General features: G+C 40.9%; 3 protein-coding genes and 1 long non-coding RNA gene across 4 annotated transcripts; 3 read left to right on the forward strand and 1 right to left on the reverse strand.

The window, feature by feature from the left end:
- Window positions 1–788: 788 nt before the first annotated feature.
- Window positions 789–2,079, reverse strand: setd9 (SET domain containing 9). Its single transcript, XM_071908016.2, has one exon. The coding sequence runs from the start codon at window positions 2,054–2,056 to the stop codon at window positions 1,190–1,192; it is 867 nt and encodes a 288-aa protein (XP_071764117.1). The 5' UTR covers window positions 2,057–2,079; the 3' UTR covers window positions 789–1,189.
- A 295-nt stretch (window positions 2,080–2,374) lies between these two features.
- Window positions 2,375–5,478, forward strand: dcun1d1 (DCN1, defective in cullin neddylation 1, domain containing 1 (S. cerevisiae)). The gene is made up of 7 exons (XM_071908012.1): window positions 2,375–2,434; window positions 3,180–3,393; window positions 3,598–3,766; window positions 3,963–4,093; window positions 4,184–4,266; window positions 4,387–4,483; window positions 4,786–5,478. The coding sequence occupies exons 1-7, from the start codon at window positions 2,432–2,434 to the stop codon at window positions 4,860–4,862; spliced, it is 774 nt and encodes a 257-aa protein (XP_071764113.1). The 5' UTR covers window positions 2,375–2,431; the 3' UTR covers window positions 4,863–5,478.
- Window positions 5,479–6,323: 845 nt separating this feature from the next.
- On the forward strand, window positions 6,324–14,395 carry ccdc39 (coiled-coil domain 39 molecular ruler complex subunit). Its single transcript, XM_071908017.2, has 20 exons — window positions 6,324–6,413; window positions 6,557–6,676; window positions 6,878–7,024; window positions 7,291–7,449; window positions 7,819–7,911; window positions 8,027–8,155; window positions 8,393–8,584; window positions 8,819–8,922; window positions 9,031–9,163; window positions 9,657–9,851; window positions 9,976–10,140; window positions 10,785–10,922; window positions 11,132–11,340; window positions 11,474–11,597; window positions 11,719–11,878; window positions 12,137–12,243; window positions 12,496–12,636; window positions 12,914–13,093; window positions 13,340–13,428; window positions 14,024–14,395. Exons 1-20 carry the CDS (start codon window positions 6,324–6,326, stop codon window positions 14,208–14,210), a joined length of 2,862 nt encoding a protein of 953 aa, XP_071764118.2. The 3' UTR covers window positions 14,211–14,395.
- Window positions 14,396–15,061: 666 nt separating this feature from the next.
- LOC139918616 (uncharacterized) lies at window positions 15,062–17,426 on the forward strand. The gene is made up of 4 exons (XR_011784969.2): window positions 15,062–15,277; window positions 15,523–15,654; window positions 15,782–15,858; window positions 16,012–17,426. It is a non-coding gene; the product is annotated as an uncharacterized LOC139918616 (long non-coding RNA).
- Window positions 17,427–18,448: the final 1,022 nt, after the last annotated feature.

Below are 18,448 nucleotides of genomic sequence, written 5' to 3' on the forward strand. Positions count from 1 at the left end.
ACTATATTCCTTAGCGGAAGGATATTGCAGTAATAACGGGTGCTTGGGCTGCTACAGAGTCTCTGACAGGTCAAAACTAGGCCTGGCAAGGTTGTGCCAAATTTTTTGCAGTACATTACTGCGGACCAACTCCAAAGAAAGAGTTTTGCAAAGTCTAATTAATAAGTTAATTACAATGAGAGAAAGTTGAGACTGAAAAAAGGAAGGGTGCACTTAATTGCTTATCATTAGATGGTTCATTTCAGCACTTAAACTGGAATACTATAAGTTGCTTGGCTCTTTTATCCATATAAATTTTTTTCTAATTTAAGGCGTACATTTTTTCTGCTTTTGAACAATAGTGTTGATAAGTTAAATGGCCTTGCCGCATAGTAGCTAAGTAGCAGTGCTGAGCTAAAAGTTATATTTGTCACAACTTCTGTTGGGAACAATTTGCACTTTTTTGCTTAGACAGTTCTTTCCTCTAGAACAGGCGAGTCAAACCATGTGCTTTGGAGTGCTAAGAGTCTGCAGGTTTTCATTCCAACCAAAGACTGCACCAGGTGATTTCACTGATTAGCATACACATCCAACCAGAAAGGAGGAACTAACCAGTGAAACCTGATGTAGTCTTTGGTTGGAATGAAAACCTGCAGCCTCTTAGCACCCCAATGCACATGGTTTGACACCCCTGCCCTAGAAAAACATTACAGCCCATTGTTTTCCAGCATAAGACTATATTACATTTACATTAATAAAAATGAGGATGAGCGGAAAGAGGTAGACGAGAGCGAGATTTATTTCATCTTAAAATACTGTTTATTGTTCATTAAACTATACAAAAACACAGTTCATTTTTACCTATGACTGTTTTTACCTTTACATTCAAGTCCAATATTGGGTGTACAGATGCAATAATAAATCAAAATGTTCTTAAATATGAACTACCACTTGCCTATGGATTTCACTTTTATTGCCTTAATTGTCCTAGCATAGACAAAGAAGTAGATCTTCAGCAGAGGCCTAGCTTACAAAAACACAAGTAAGTTAGTGCAAATTTTCATAGTTAGATAATATGACTCTTGAAAATATGGCTAGCACTTCAAAATGTACTACAAGAACACATTCTACTCAGAAATGGCACAACACATTATACAGTAGTTTCTGAAACCAATAGCAGTAGTATTTTGACTCCAGCAGTTGACTTAAATTAGTGCACAATGGTGTAGTAGTTGGAGAAGAGTTCCTCCCCTGCTCTGATGTCTCTGAGCGACACCAGCACCACACACCGCACGGGCCTCTGTGTGTCATGACTGTAGTTGACGTTAGGAAGATACCGGCGGAGCTCGAGCGGAAACGCGTTAGGCACGTCGTACTCCTGGTAGCACACGTTAGCAGACCGGTCGTTGGAGCAGTTGTTCACGTACTGACCCACCGCCAGTTGGTTGTGTGGGTCGGTGGTCAGCCAGCTGGTGTCACTCAGCATGAAAGGACCCAGCCGGTCCCTTCCACTGCATGACTTGTACACTATTTTGGAGATGCCTTTATCATTCCCGTCAATCAAGACACCGTCAATGCACCGAAACACGAAAGGGTTTCTGATGGACTGGAAGAAAATGGGCTCATACACCTGATAGACTGTGCCTGGATACATGGCAACTGTAGTTCCTTTAGGTACAAAACCCCTGGTGACAAACACTCCAGTTCCTGCAAATGGCAACGTGCTAGGCCTCCGCTCGAGGCAGAATCCCATAGATTGTAACATGGCATCCAGTCCGCCCACTGGTCTTCCTCCATATTTCTCCTCTTTGTTCCTTGCTTTTCTGGGATAGTGAGTTTCATGATTCAGACCCAGGGCCTCTCCGTGCTGTGTTATGTCTGTCCTGAGCAGGACTCTGAAGAGCTTCAGCAAGCTTTGTGACACCTCCTCATCTGGGACCAGCTTGTCCTTGGAGCGCTCTGTCACTTGCCGAAGAGTCCTCTCATTTTTACCGAGGTTCAGTACAAGCCAAGGCACAAATCTGTGTCGGTAGGATTTCCATTTGTTCTGAAATCTTTTCAGAGCAGTTCTGAACATCCAGCGCGAGGTTTGACAGTAGTAAGGGAGAGTACATTGATGAATACTGGAGTCACGTCCGGTTAGTTGTATTAAAATAAAAGCACATTTTATAAACACGGGTATTTGTGTTATTTGTTTTTTTCCAAAATCAAACTTAAACTGCCAATATGTGATAAAACGTTGTTTTTGCGTTTCTGAAAAGATTTGCCTATTGTGTTGTGCAAATCTATATAACTTGGCATATTACGAGACGCCAATTTGAAGAGTGATTTATTTCGTGCTTTTATTTTGAAGAGCAATGCTCAAACCGGAATGATTATTCTAAAAAAATCTTGTGAACTTTACACGCGTTAGCCAGCTGGATGGAAAAAAGGGAGTCGGGCAAATACAAACATGGTAAGAAATAGATCCGTTTATTCTTTTTGGGGGATGCACATGTAAATACTGCTTACAGTTACTTGAGCTAATACTTATGGGTAATTAATATAATCAAGAACTAGCGCAAATGCCCTTATATCCTTGCTAAAGAATAAAAACAAAGGTAGCTCTCTAGCCAACATTAGCTAACTAGCTAACGGTAAAACTAGCTAGCTAGCCTAGCTTGCTAGTTAGCAAATCAACTGACCAGCAGGATTACACTGCAGTAACGTTAGCTATTAACAGCTGTCGATTGGATTGTGATTGCTAGTTGAATGTTATCAGAAATGTTGTACGATGCCAGCCAGCCAGCCAGCTGACAGTCAGCTTTATGCTAATCGGTCAATGACACAAGCTAGTTGTCATGATAGCACGCTGATGCTAGTTACCTTAACTAGGTTATTAAGTGAGTGATGTTTTGAGGCGAGTTTCACCCTTCTGCAGGTTTTATATAACAGTTACCTGTTTGTTGCACTTGATGATAACTGGTACTTATTACTATCAGAGAAGTTGCACATTTTATCTGGTCAGAGCCCTGTAGTGACATGCAGATTACTGTTGAAATATCATCCAGGCTATGCTTTCACCCAATTTGGCAACTGGTAGGTGCTGCACTCACACTTGTCAAGGGAGTTTCTTTCTGCTGATGCTGTTCTCCTTCAAACTAGTCTGAGATAATTATGCACAAACATTATTGAGTTCTTTTGTGCTTGTCTTTGTACAGAACAAGCTGAAGTCCTCACAGAAGGATAAAGTTCGTCAGTTCATGATCTTCACACAATCCAATGAGAAGACTGCATTGGCCTGTCTGTCACAGAATGACTGGAAATTAGACGTTGCCACTGACAACTTTTTCCAAAATCCAGAGCTCTATGTTTCAAATCTAAAGGGAGCCTTAGACAAGAAGAAGCTTGAGCAGCTGTACAACAGATACAGAGGTAGGTATTCATATGTATAAATAAGATATTATTACAATACTCATTGCATCTGTCAATTTGTTATAGACAATGCAGGAATAAATCAGAGTGCAACATTGAAAAAAAAATGAAATGCACACTTTTTTTTAGGGTACATGCTTTCCTCTTTTTTTTTTTTTGTAATCCAATGATCAATCAATGCGCTCTTCTCACTGTTACCCTTAGATCCTCAAGATGACAACAAGATCGGTATCGATGGGATCCAGCAGTTCTGTGACGACCTGGGCTTGGACCCAGCCAGTATAAGTGTGCTCCTCATAGCCTGGAAGTTCCGGGCAGCAACACAGTGCGAGTTCTCCAAACAGGAGTTCATGGATGGCATGGCAGAGCAGGGGTGAGGATGCAATTTCAAATGCTAGAAACAAGAAAGACAAGACTCTGATGATCTCCAGGAAATGAGTTGCACACATGCATCTTTCAAGTTAATGATTTATTATGAGAAAAATCTTATTTCCCTGATTGGTACAGTTCACTGTGCAAAAAGTCTATATGTTTCTACATTTCCTGAAACCTGCTCTATATTTCCTCAGGTGTGACAGTATAGAGAAGCTAAAAGCTCAACTACCAAAAATGGAGCAAGAGTTAAAGGACCAAGGGAAATTTAAGGACTTTTACCAGTTTACATTTAACTTTGCTAAGAATCCTGGCCAGAAAGGTTTGGGTAAGAATCTTTCATGTGTGTCCTTTATTTATTTGTTGTTGTCTGTTAGACAATGTATATTCACATAATCCCTGTTTTTGTTTCTGTTAGACCTAGAAATGGCAATTGCATATTGGAATTTAGTACTGGCCGGAAGATTCAAGTTCCTGGACCTGTGGAACAAATTTTTAGTTGTAAGTTAAGTGTTATAACTCGCTGTGTTTACACTTTAGTAACAGAGTGCTCTAAATATGCAAACATCTTTCTCTTTCTTTATGCTGCATTAACTTCTCTCTACTCCTTGCGTTTTGCAGGAGCACCATAAAAGATCAATTCCCAAGGACACATGGAACCTCTTATTAGACTTCAGCACAATGATCACAGATGACATGTCAAATTATGATGAGGAAGGTTTGTACTGTGTTTACCCTGGGCTGAAGAGTAATCCATTTGTCATGGTTTGGGTGCATGACAAGGTGTCTCTGAATAAGTCTATTGTCCCATCTGTGACCCATAATTGTTCCCCTTCCCTTTATACACAACCTTTTAGGTGAAGTGCTTCCTCCCTGAATATAGCTTCACACAGTGTTATGGTCTGTTAACATTCAGAAAAAATGCATGATTGACCATATGTCTTCATCCAGGTTGTGAAAACTCAGATTTTGTAATTGTTTGCTGTCTATCCTTTTTTTTGTTTTTTTTATTTTTTAAAGGAGCATGGCCAGTCCTTATTGACGACTTTGTGGAGTTTGCGCGGCCACACATCGGGACCAAAAGCACGGCGGTCTAAGGGCCGGCCTCGCTGAAGGAACGTCTACATGAGGTTTCTACACAACAAAAACAAAACAAAACACACAACAAAGGTGGTGAATGGAGAACAGGGGGACCGCACTGAGCTGAGATCTACGTTGCCTTTTCAACCCTCAGGACTGAGATGTTTTACACAACAGAGACTTTATATATATATATATATGTATGTATATATATAAAAAGGCATATCTCTTCGTCGGTCGACTTGTGGTGGTTTGGGGCTTTTATCTAAAGTATTGGGCTTTTTGTGTGTACTCAAGCCAACTGGAGATGAGTCACCATCTTGGACCATGCGGTTCCTGTCCCAGTGTTTAGTTGATGTGGTTGGGCTTTGCTCAGAAGCACCTAGATAGACATACTTTTGAATCGTAATCTAAACACAAGGGTCCATGAGGGAATGTCGTTCTTTAAAATATTGAATTTTAATACTTTTGTGTGCATTCCTGCTATGATTTTTTGTTTTATGAAACATTTGTGTGACAGATCAGTATAAAACATTGATTGTAATATTTTTTGTTTTGTTTTGTTTTAAGCATAATGCTGTTCCATACACACAAATGTATAAAGATAAAATAAATGTTTCAATTTGGTATCTCTTTAATGTTTCCAAGCCTCTTTATGTGTTTCTATGCATACAATTTTGATTTCTTTATGGATAATGGTTAATAGACGTCTTGATAGCACTCAATCTTACTGGTTTGTTGTTGAATAACTGGTTGTGTTTCAGGCCGTCTGCAGGTCCTAAGTATGGTTTAAGTTGAATTATCTCTATTCAAGGCCTTGAAAGGTCTTGAATGTGGTTAAATGTTGCCATTGAGACTTAAGAGGTCTGAATGTTTTTCATTGCATAATTTATGAAAAATGTATGAAATATTTTACTTATGAGAAATCTTTGTTGCATAGATGTATACTCTGATACTTATTTATTTATTTTGAACTCGTAAGGTTTAATTTTACGGTGTATTTGGCCTTAAATTGTATTAAAATTAGTATTAAAATGGTCTTCAGAAGTCCTAAATTTAACTTGCAGAAACCTGTAGTCACCTGCATTTTGAACCTATGACTGTAGAAACCAGTTACTCTACAACGTGTGCTTAATTTTTTGTTTGTGGCATAACTCGATGCCATAAAATGTCCTTCTATGGAAATAGTGTGATTAAATCTGATTTTGCTTGCCTGAAGCTGTAGTTTTAAGAACCGTGTGCAACCTCCTTGGTGCTGCCCCCTCGTGGCGAGAGCGTCACCTACAAACAGACCGTGTGGTTGCTAAGGGCGACTGACCAACACACGGCGGTTAGGAGCACGCAGTGCCACTCACAATTTGAAAACTTGGATAGCTAACAATAGCCTACATCCAGCTGTATTTGATAATAGTGTAGTGAATTGATTTACTTAGCGATTAGTCTTTTGTCGCCTTGTACTTGTTTAGCGGCGTAGGGAAATGTCGAGCGCACTTTTAGCGGATTTAGGCTGGGGTGACGACCTTGCCATCCCCGTGGCCAATGCTGAAAACAAGGCTTTGGAAAATGAGGTGAGTGTCTTTATTCATCACACCACGGATAACATTAGTGAGCGAAATGGTGAGAGTAGTAGGCTATCTTAAAGACAACCTTTTTTAAAAACTCAGTCCTAGTCATGTTATGGTTGAGTATCTGCATTCTCCCCCGATAACAGATTCATGAGAAGGAGAAGAAGAAGATGCAGCTGGAAAACAAACTTGAGGAATACAAGGACAACATACAAGCCTTGTCTGAACACTTCAAAAATGTTGCACAAGAGCTGTCACACACTCAGGTAAGCTAGGTTGTAGCAGACACATTGCCTTTCAGAATACAGTGTATATTATATTTTATTATATCTGTCATATGACTGGTGTATGACTCTCTTCCAGTGGTTAGATAGTGTTTAAACCAGAATGATACACAGTAAACATCACATCACAGTATCAGGATATGTTGCTGAGTTCAATTTTACTTTCTTTTTTTTTGTACATAGGCTCTGTGCAAGGCCAAGGAAAGGGAGACGGAGTCGGAGAAACACTTCAGAGCCCTTGCAGAGAGAGAGGCAGGTCGCCTGCGGCAGGAGTTTGGAAAGCTGGAGAGTGAGCTTGGATTTCTGAGAGAGAAGAAGAACGCACAGGAGGTCCTTTCCATCAACATCACATCGATCATAATACTAAAACAAGCACACACAAAAAACAAAACATGAAAATGAGAGAAATTGACCTTCTTTATGTTACAAAGTAACCAAAAATAATGAAGGAACTACAAGTCAACAAACATTAATACATGTACTTACATCTTCATACAGACGGAACAAAATTCAAACTTTGGTCAGATCCAAGTGACTAACACACAGTATCTTTGGTGCTCGGCGCTGAAATGTCCTACTTGTGTTCAAATCCTCAGAACAATATCTTCAAGGCCAAACAGAAGCTGGAGGAGCTCAGGAACCAGCTGAACTGGGACCAGCAGACCCTGGACGCCTGGTTGGAGGAGTCGGCGCGCAAAGACGAGGACACCATGGCCATCGTCAAGTACGCCCGGCAAGATGAGCGCAGGATCAAGGTAAGATGCAAAGTCCTGTCATGTCACTGCTGTCCTGCCACGGGCACAGCAGGGCTCACATGGAATGGCTATTCAGGCTACAGGCAGAGTTTAAAGTGCTTTTAAAGTTTAAAGTGCTTTTAAAGCAGTTAAAAATTGGGAAATGCTTACAAAAAAAAGTGGTTTAAAATCAATCAATAAGAAACAGCCAAACATTAGAAACAAGATTAGAAGTAACATACAGACCATAAAACAATCAAGTTTCACAGTTGATAAATATACCAGAGTCACCTGTTTATTCCATGTACAGCAGCAGTTCCATACAAACTCAGTTGTTGTTTAGTACTGTGTCTTATGGAGCCAACAGCTTTATTATCTGTCCTGATACAGTCGCTCACTGTGGATATAGAGAAGAAGACGCTGGAGGCCAACCAAAAGCGCAAAGCACTGGACAACGAATTGACTGAGACAATATCAGCACAGGTACGTGTTAGCTCTTTGATTATCATTCTCGTGGGAACTGTGATGATAGTAGAAAACAGCTGCTTTTTCCTTGCTGGTGTCGATGAGAATGGGTTTTCTTCTGTTTCGTCAACAGATTGGTTTGGACAAGACTGCGGAGAATTTCCGGCAGGCCCACCTGGAGAGACAGGAGCTCATCCGCCAGTGGGAGAACACCATCGAGCAGATGAGGAGGCGAGACGCTGAGATGCAGCAGTGTGCGCTGGTAACTGTTACTCCTCATTACAGGACAGAATTTGAACGCACACTGAACAATGCACCTGAATAACATCGACTTCCTTGTTATGCATCATTTCTGACAATAGGCTGTCACTTCCAGTAAACTCTTTTACATCCTTACTCCTGTTAGTTCTTGATTATCAGATGAGTTAACAATACAGATTGCATGATGATTGTAATAACAGGTATGTTGAATGAAAGACATATTGTGTGATCCTTCCAGCAACTTGCCCAGGTCAACCAAGAAATCAGGGAAAGGAATGCCGCCATTAAAGGGAAGCAGCAATTTCTGGAGAACGAGATAAAGAACAACAAGGAATATGAGAAGAAAATAGCCATGGGCAACCGGCAGGCGGCAAAACTCAGGCAAGATCTGAAGGAGCAGGAGAGTAACCGCAGCAGGCTGCAGGATGAGGTCAGCGTCTCAAAGCAGCTGCCACTAACCACTAGTGAAATATTCAGTGGAAGTTCTTCACTAGTTCTTGACTAAAGTTTTGTCAGTGGAGAATCCCATTGATAAAAATGGCCAGTCGTGGGAATCTGTGTTCAAGAAACCACACCATGAATCTGAACCCTGATCTGGAATTTAGCTTATTGATCTCTGTGTTGTAAGAGTGAACGTGTCTGATTGATTTTCATGTCTTTGCAGTTGGACAGTCTCAAGGGCACAGTGGACAGAACAGCCACCGATGTGGAGTCTGTGAGGTCCCACATCACCAGCATCAAGAAGGACACTCAGGACAAAACTGAAAAGTCAGTAAAACCCTTACTGTTGTTGTTAATCAACAACAGTAGTTAATCTACTCTAGTGCTTTTATCACAAGCTCTGTGTGTGTGCCTGTGTGTGTTTGTGTGTCGTAGACTGAGCGATGCCAGGCTCTACAATGCCGGACTGGAGGAGAAGCTGAAGGCAGTGACGCAGACGGCCCTTACTGTGGAGGACAGAGCCGGCCAGATGGACCAGCTGCTCAAGGACGAGGAACAGGCCATCAAAGTGAGCAGCCTGACACTCCGTATTAACAGCAAGAAATGTTTGCCTTTTATGTTGTGCGCTTTTCTGTACGCTTGTCAAGTTTACCTTTGTTATTTTCAGTTTTTCATCTCAGCAATTTTTTTGCATCTCAGCACACTTTCACTATTATTTTTTATGTTTCTTATAGCTTGTGTACACAGTATCAAGAAAATATCAAACATGTTGGTGTTGCCCTGAATTTAAAGCTGCACAAGGCAACTTGGCACATTGGCAGCCCCACATGGCAGTGAGGAGGTAACTGTTTGAATTTGGAAGACTTCAAAACATGTAACGTGATGTCAGTAAACCTAGAAACTGGATCGAGGGGAAAAACACATACAAACTATTGAATGTACTGCGTCAAACCTTTGTGTGGTGTGACTTGTGGTCACTTGTATGGAATATGAGAGCACATTTCCTTGCTTTATGCTGTAATATACTGTGTAACCCTGTTTTGGTCTTTGCTATGCTCTAGGAGTTGGATGTCCAGCTGCAGGGCCACAGGGAGGCGCTGTTCCGTCAGAAACAAGACCTGCAGGCCCTCAGGATGAAGGAGAAGGATTCCATCGCCCAGCTTTCGGGGAGCAAAGCCACCATCTCCGGCCTGGACAGCCACCTCAGCAAGCTGGACCAGAACGCCCTCAAACAGCAGGAGATCATGTTCAACCAGGCATGGCTTACCTGTTAGGTTCCAGTTGTTCCATGCCAGGCTGCACACAAGCCCCTAGGCTCTGCACTACCACAACATATTGCCAGATTTCACTTGTCATCTTCTTCTCTCCTTTATTGCGTAGGACTTTCAGATCCAGCAGCTGGAGAGAAAAATGGCTCGGCTGCAAGGTGAAGTCAACACAGAGGAAAAGCAAATGTTAGAAAAGAAGATGACTGAGCTGACCAATGCCCTAGAGGAGAAGAAGACGACGGCCAACATGCTCATCGTCCAGCTCAAGCAGCTCGAGGTCAGCCTGTCTGCTCGTTACCTCACTGTAGTATCCAGAGCAAAGCTCACATTTAATTGGTGAAGTAGTTCCTTCTTTGTCTGAGAAAGGATGCAGATTCAGGTCAACCAGGCAACAGACTCTTCACCCCTCTCTACCTGTGTGCTATCAAACTTCAGCACGGTTTACAGCACTTGAAAAAATAACTTTGCTGCTTGTTTATTGTGCAGTATTATTATTGTGAAAGGTTAACATAACTATGAATCTAATAATCCAATCTTCACACCATAACTGTGAATTTTAACAGAACTCCCACAATCAACTTCTTGCATTCAGAAATGATTACTCCATCTACTCTGTCTTTGACTGTCAACATCTGAGGAAGAATTTTCTTTTGTTGTTTGTTTTTTTGATGTATACTATTGGAAGTACATATCTATCAAAGTGTATGACTTTTTGGTCACAATTCACAACCCTGTCTGACATGGATCATGGCTGATATTTGCATTTTCACAGTGTGTTTTTTTTTAGCTAGCTAGATGTAGCTTTTAAAACCACAAATGCGCCTCTGTATTTGTTTGGGTTCACTGAGTGTTGGCTGTCTTGTAATTCAAGGGCAGACAGCAGGCTTGCTGTTCTCTCACATGTGTCTCTCCCTCTGACAGGATGATATCCGCTGTGTGAGGAAAGAGACAGAGAGGACCGGAGCACAGAAGAGAGATCTGACCACCAAGATAGAGGAGCTCCATCTGTTCAATGACACCGCAGAAAAGGAGCTGAAGAAGCTCAGCCTCAAGAAACAGGTGACTAACAGTTGTCACAGCCAGGTATCAGCAATTCACTGCTGACCTGCAGGTAGTCGCTGAAGGACTTTCTCTCCTCGGATAGTATTTAGGAGATATGACATAAGTGTTGCTTTTATCAAGATGGCACCACTTTTGAACTTGAGTCATTGTTTGATTTGAAGCGGCGTCTCACTTTAGAAGAACATTTTCATTTTGTTCCTCATCAGGACACCATGGTGGAGGACAAAATCTTGAAGCTGGAGGTGAAGCGCTTGAGGGATCTGCTGTACAACAAGGCGGACAGCGTGCTGTCCTTGGAGAAGAGGAAGCTGGAGCTGCAGACGGCCATGAGGGAGAGGGAGGAGGAGATCAAGGTCCACAGAGAAATGCTCAGCAAGCAGGTCAAGATCAGCGAGCAGGAGAGACAGGCGCTCAGGTAAAACCCCCAGGTGTGACAGCTTGTCACAAATCGCACCTTATTCACTGAGTCTTGGGTCGATATTCAATACTGTCGAATCCATATAAAATAGATAAAGGATTGCATAATTTAGCCACTCATTCTGTTTCAGCGCCGAGTTGCATGAGAGGCTGTCCAAGATCGACATGATGAGGAAGCGCTATGAGATCTTGACCATTTCAATGGCTGCTCCCGAGGGGGAAGAGGAGAAATCGCAGGCTTACTATGTCATAAAGGTGAGAGGTCCTCGAACACACCATCACGCCACACGCGGAGCCTGTTGGAGCAGGAGCCGGTTAATTGTTGCTGTTGATGTACACGAGCGCTTTGAATCACCGGCGTGTGGGTTTTCCCCAGGCTGCCCAAGAGAAAGAGGAGCTCAAGCGGAAGGGAGACGATCTGGATGCCAAAATCCGGAAGATGGAGGTGGAAAACAGAGCGCTTGAGAACACCATTCAATTAGTCAACAACTGCAACTCGACATACCGTAAATCCCTCAACAAAGTGGACGAATCCAGTATGTATGAGGAAATAGAGTGGCAGAAAATAACCCAGTACCTTATCAGCACAAGTCTCTTATCAGCAGGAAGATATGTGTTATATCAGCTATTTAGCCGTCTATCAAATCTTCCTCTTTGTTCATTCATTCATTCATTCATTCATTCATTCATTCACTCATCCATCTACTTTGAAAGAAAACATAAAACCCGAAATGGAAGCAGAGGTGTAAAACACCTCAGTCTTGATTTGTTGGTTTGGTCTGCTTGTGTTTTAGGTGCAGAGTACCAGGAGAAACTGAAACTGGAAGAGCAGAAGAGGGCAGCTGAAGACAAGAACAAGTACAAGAAAAGACAGATCAGAGAGCTGCAAGAAGACATTCAGGTTAATTCTATTTACAGTATGAGCGCATGTGTTTCATAGGGCTATCTCTAAACCACATACAAATGAAATCTTTTGTATTTAATCTTCACTACTTCTGGCATGTTAACATTTTCTACATTTCATTTATTTGAATTCCCCCCCCTTTTCTCAGTTACTCATCTTTTTTTTTTCAAGACATTCTCTCCCTGCCTCTCAGTAGGTCAAAACTAACCTGCTCAACAACTCAGCCCCTGCTCTGTTCTCCATTTCCAGGGCATGAACAATACCCTGGACAGTCTTCTGCAAGAGGAGCAGGTGCAGAGTGAGAAAACGGAGCAGACTCAGTCACACCTCGTTCAACTGAACAAAGAGTTGGCTTCCCAGAAGGAGAAACTTGACAGAGCCACAAAACAGGTTCGATGTGCAGCATGCCACTTTAATAGCTTTCCCTATTACTAGAATGGTGTCATATTTAAAGTAGAAATAGCTCGGATATCCTCCTGATTTTTTTGTTTTATTTGGCACAACCCAGTATACAGTGTGTACAGTGTTCACTGGGAGTGGCTGGTAAATAAACCTCTCTCAGTGCTCCAGGAAGAATGTTGTGTGTATATGTGTGAATACAAACATTTATCAGCACTTATCATAACCGAGTTTTATACTGTTCTACTATCTCCTTGCTGTTTGCCAGTGCTCTAAGCTGACCAAAGAGATCCGCTCGGCGAATAAGACCAGGGCGGAGACTTTTGAGGAGAGGGACATTAAGCTGAGGGAGATGAGAGAGTTCAACAAGTCTGTCAACAGGATGCTGCATGAGGCCATGGAGGACAACCCTGACCTCAGATCAGCGCTTGAGAAACACTTCCTGCAGGTACAAGATGTTGTTCTCACTGTGTTTTTATATTCTGAACACCAAAATAACCAATTATCCATGAGAGGCCATGCCATACTGTCATTTATATAACATATAATAATATATCTGTATAAGTACCCATCTTGTAAGTCCTCTGTAGAGAATTTGTACTGCCGTGCTTTCAGAAACACAGAGTGAAAATAAGAACCGTTTCCAGCGACAAACATGTCGTCGTTCTGATGTTTGCTCTGCCGCTTCTCTCAGGCCAACCTGCCTCTTCCGTCTCCTGCTTCCACTCCTGCCAGCCGCCAGAGCTCCAAGACAAACTCCGCCCGCAGCTCCGCCTCTCACAGGTCAGACTCCAGCTCTCCAGTCTGACAAACACAGGTGGAAAGTACCTAAGAACATTTACTCAAGTACTGTGCTTAAGTACAACTCTGAGGTACTGGCACTTTACTTGAGTGTTTCCATTTTGTGAGACTTCATACTTTTACTCCACCACATTTATCTGACGACTGTAGTTACTAGTTACTTTGCAGAAAAAGGTTTTACATGCAAAACACACAAAGCTCATAAAACATGTTGCATTGTTAGAGTTTACAGTATGGAGTAGTTGGACCTAACGCCACCTGGACCACCTACAACATTAAAATACCTCTTACAGGTTAATGTATCAATAATTTAACAGTCTGAAAGGGACCATTCTTCGAAATTACTACTTTAACTAACTATAGCTAATACTATACTTTTACTTAAGTAAACTTTTGAGTATTTTTTTCCACCACTGCTGACAAAATAGCTGTCCCAGAGCTGATATACATCGCCTAGTGTCTAATAAAACTCATCACATCAACCCCCCTCCCCATCTAATTAGAGATTTTAGTATGTTGCTGTTCCACCTCAGTCCGTGTCAGTGTGTGTATCAAGGTGTTGTCCTCTGTGCTGTAGGTCTGCTGGGTCTTCAGCCAGCAGCAGCCCCAGGCTCTCTGCAGTCCAGTCCACATCCAGGTGCGTGGAGCTGGGTCTGGGTCTGACTGTCACCTCCCCTCCTCGGACCGCTTCCCCGCGCCTGGCCAGCTCTGCCAGCAGCAGCAGCGGCAGCAGCAGCAGCCGCAGCCAGCTCAAAAGCCCTTAGCACGCAAACCTTCCGTCTAACGGCTGCCTCACAACCATCATTCACCTGTTGTTGTCTTTGTGAATACCTCCAGCATCAGGAGAGGAAGTGGTGTTGTTCAGGGAACTGAGAAATGGTGTTTCATTGCATGAGTGAGGCAATTCAAAAACATGTTGAATTTTTAAGTTGTGAACTCAGGCTCTGGATAACTTGCAAGTGTCATAATGTATTTTGATGTGATTTTTGAAAAGTAAATTATTCACAATGGAGTTGTATGTTGACTTTGTTTGTTCACATTCCACTGTAGTTATTATATTTATTTTAAGTTTAATGTAGCCTTAAAGTATGACTTCATCAATCATAAACAACAATTGATGCCATAGTAACAGTAAGGACCCGCTTTTGATCCCACAGGGAAATGTTTGCCATAGGATTTACACTCTTTAGACAGACATACTGTAGTTTGTGATAGATGCAAACTAAAATATGGAAAAGGATTAATTTATTTTTTTATTTTTTATTTTTCAAAACATAAAATCAACTCCAAGAAAACTTTAAAGACAAATAATATGGAAGAATAAGAAATAGCCTCCAGCCAAACTGGTAAATAGTTGCTGTGGCTGGTCTTTCTGGTTCTTTTCTATTTCAATAAACTATTTGGCTGTGAAAGATTTGAATATAGCTGTTAAACTTTGCCATCCAACAACAACTGTGGTCAATTGATAAAAAAAAAACTTAGAGAAACTTTCAGATTTGGACTCATGCAAAAAAAACAATCCCTTGCTTGAATCATAAAAAAGGTGGATTACTTCCTCATATTTCATTGAACAGATTTGACCTTTCTTTCCTGCTTGAGTCACTTGAGCCTTCAGGCAGTTCTCCGGGGCCGCCCGCATTGTTATTTATACACCAGCAGCCTTTGAATAAGGGCATCACTTCCTCCTTTCTCATCCAGGACAATAGCAGGCAAACACTGAGAGAACAGGAGGAAAACGTTCCCACCGCACAGCCGCTCTCGGACCGAAACTCCAGCATGCTGCTGCTGATCCTGTGCGCTGCCTGTTTGGCCTCGTCTGCTGGGCAAACAAGTAAGGAGCAATGACATCAGCTTTATTTCTTTACACTGGCTTTTTTCATTGGAATAATCTACAATTAAGCATTTCACCAGAAGAGCTTTACATGTTTGATTTGGTTTGTAATTGTTGCTATTCCATACAGCTGAAAGAATGGCTTACAGTGAGTGAATGGGTTGAATGGATGAATGAGTTTGTTGTTAATTATCCCAAAGTGTGGATTTGAAATATGGTAAAGTTTAGTTCAAATGTTTCCCCAGCAACACATGGCTCCACTGCCATGGAGACGTCAACCATGACAACTACTCCCTATTCACAGTCAACCATGGCAGTCATGTCGACAACTGCTCCCATTCCTGCTCCATCCACTTCATCTGAGTCAGCGGAGAGCGGTGAGTGCATTTCATAAGGCTTTCCAACAGATTAGAATCTGTTGGAAATTCTGAAAATGAAAATTCTATAAACTATAAAATCATGTGAAAGATTTTAAATTCATGAACTTTTTTTTATTCTTCACAGTTGTGGCAATCCTTCAGGTAGTTGTTCAGTCTTCTCGTGAGCTAAATGCAACAACAATCGCTCCAGTCTTGAACCGGGTAATTGCCTTTGTTTACTATCTTTGCTAAATGACTTTCTTATCTATAGAGCATTATCTGAACAATGCATAATTCTATATCATGATTATTTATTGTTTAGTGGACCAGAAAGTGAATATGATGAGTTTAAAACGACGTGTTTCTTTCTTTCAGCTCTCTGAGATTATCCAGCAGAACCAACCCGTTGAGAACTTAAGTCTCACAGTGAAGAACATCACCAGAGTCTGAAACCTTCTCGCCACACCACTTCATATAAGTATTTACTAACTTGTTCTGAAAGACTCATGAGCTGGAATGAGGAAGCTTGTGAAATTGATTTTAAGATATGTAGCTACAATACTGAGAGGAGAGTCAACCGTTTCGGTGGAATTTCTTTTGTCTAATTTGACTTTTGGACAGGGGAGACGCCACTGAAACTGCACACTGTGTATTTTCACATTTGCTGGTGATTTTTCTCTCTTTGAAACCCCAGGAGCTGTTAATAATAATTCTAGGTACCATATTGATACTGTTTTTTTTGGAGTGTCTGAAGGTATTAGAAGAGACATGTTAAAGCTTCAACATGTTAGAGTCTTACAATAAGGAGTCAGGTCTTATTTATGGGCATTTTAATTGAGGAAATCAACTGAGCATGGTCAGATTTTATAAAGGAAAGCAGGTGCCATGTGGAAATGTTCAACAGAAACTAATTTATGACATATTATGACGTACTGAAGAAAGGATGGGCACTGGTATCAAATTTGAAGTATCAGAATTGGTATCAAAGCATTTCAAACCACAACCAGCCTCATAGCCAAGCCAAGCTGCACCACATCCCATGCTATGCTGTTGATTTCTGAAATGAACCCTAAAACCCCACTGAGATACTGAAGGGAACTGTTTTAGGTTTATTTTTTTATTTTTTATTTGCTAATATTGCTGACTTAAAGCACTTTTTAATGGAAAATAATGATATGCAATGTAAACTTGAAGGCTGACTGACATGTAGCAGGAGCTGTGGAAATATTATTTGCCAGTTGTGCAATTTAGTCCAAAAGAACAAAGCAAGGGTAATGTGTTCTTTTTCAATTTACAGATATTTTTACATTTTCATTTTCATAGAATTAAATGTTTGTGTAGATCTCAGAAAAATAAATCCCAAATAATTGCCTAATTTTGTAGCCTATCAGCAAGAGTAAAAAAAAAAAAGAAAAAAAAAAAGGTAAACTTATTGATGACTATATTTGCATTATTGATATATTTGGTTGCAATGTAATCACCCTATTATATCCCAACATGTTTAAGTAGCATTTTCACCATTGTTGGTGATTACTGGGTGATAAATCAACTTTTTCTACTAAATATAAGTACAATCTGATCGAAAAATGTATGAATGAATGAATGTATGTATGAGATGAGTCCTTTGGAGTAATTTTGGAAAGGATTTGGCCATATTGTGATTGTAAGATATGCATAATGTAGATAAAAAATGGACTGTACGCTACTTAGAATTTTATATTCTGCTTTAATTCTGCTCACAATATCTGATTTCATCTTGTCATGTATGTTGAATGATAATATACGTTCAGTGTCTCAATAAAATCATATCTGGAATAGAACACAGTGGCGTCAGATTGAGCACACTCCAGCATGCAACACCTGGCTTCTTGTTCACATTCTGTTTAAACTACAAAGGAAACTGGTTTGACTCTTGTGCTAGATAGATATGTGTAATTATAAGACAAGAAGAACCTCTTGTTTTGTTTTGAACTGCTGTGATCTTCAGGACACTGCAGACTTTGTAACAGACTGGCAGTTTTCATACAGTTTCTCTGCAGTTAGTTTCTCACTGCATGTCGCACACCAGTGGTTGGGTGCAAACAACACTGGTGAACCACACCAGGCTGATTGTTATGCTTTGGTCTACTGAGTCATAGCCTAACAGACTGTGGGATTTTTTTGGTGGTGGTGAAACTACTGTGTATTCACTTGAACAGCATCTACCAAGTGAGATCATTTAAACTAGTCATCTGTAGAGGCGATGGAAACAAAACTCATTACTGACAGTACAAGCTGATGATTCTTTATTCAACACTGACATAAAAATTATCTACAGTAGACCGAAAAACTCTTAGACACAAAATAGACACACAGTGGCCTCTGCTGCTACTAGAATAAACTGAAGATCATCCACTTGTTTACTTCCTGAGAGACGTGCCTGGCTTTGATCACATCAGGAGTTGCAGACAAAAGCTGAAGCACATTTGATGACATTCAGTGAAATAATGTATCTGTATCTGATTAAATTCAGTCTGTGAATATTACAACCAAAGAAGCAATGCTAATCACTGGTTTAGATCTATCTGCCTCTGAATTTATAATTTATAAGTTACAATATGTTGGTTGACTGAGATGTTTCCGACTCATAAGTTATTGTGTAGTAGATTGACAGTATGGTTATTGGCTAACTAAGCTAACTGGGGATGACAAGATCACATTCCAGGAAGTCCCATGTTAGCATTGCGCCCATGTTGCCAGCTTTGTTAGCATATTTATGTAGCTGCTATGTGAAATTAGGTGTTTATGTTTCAAAGTTAATATATTTAATTTA

Source organism: Centroberyx gerrardi, chromosome 13 (genome assembly GCF_048128805.1).
Source record: "Centroberyx gerrardi isolate f3 chromosome 13, fCenGer3.hap1.cur.20231027, whole genome shotgun sequence".
Taxonomy (NCBI): Eukaryota; Metazoa; Chordata; class Actinopteri; order Beryciformes; family Berycidae; genus Centroberyx; species Centroberyx gerrardi.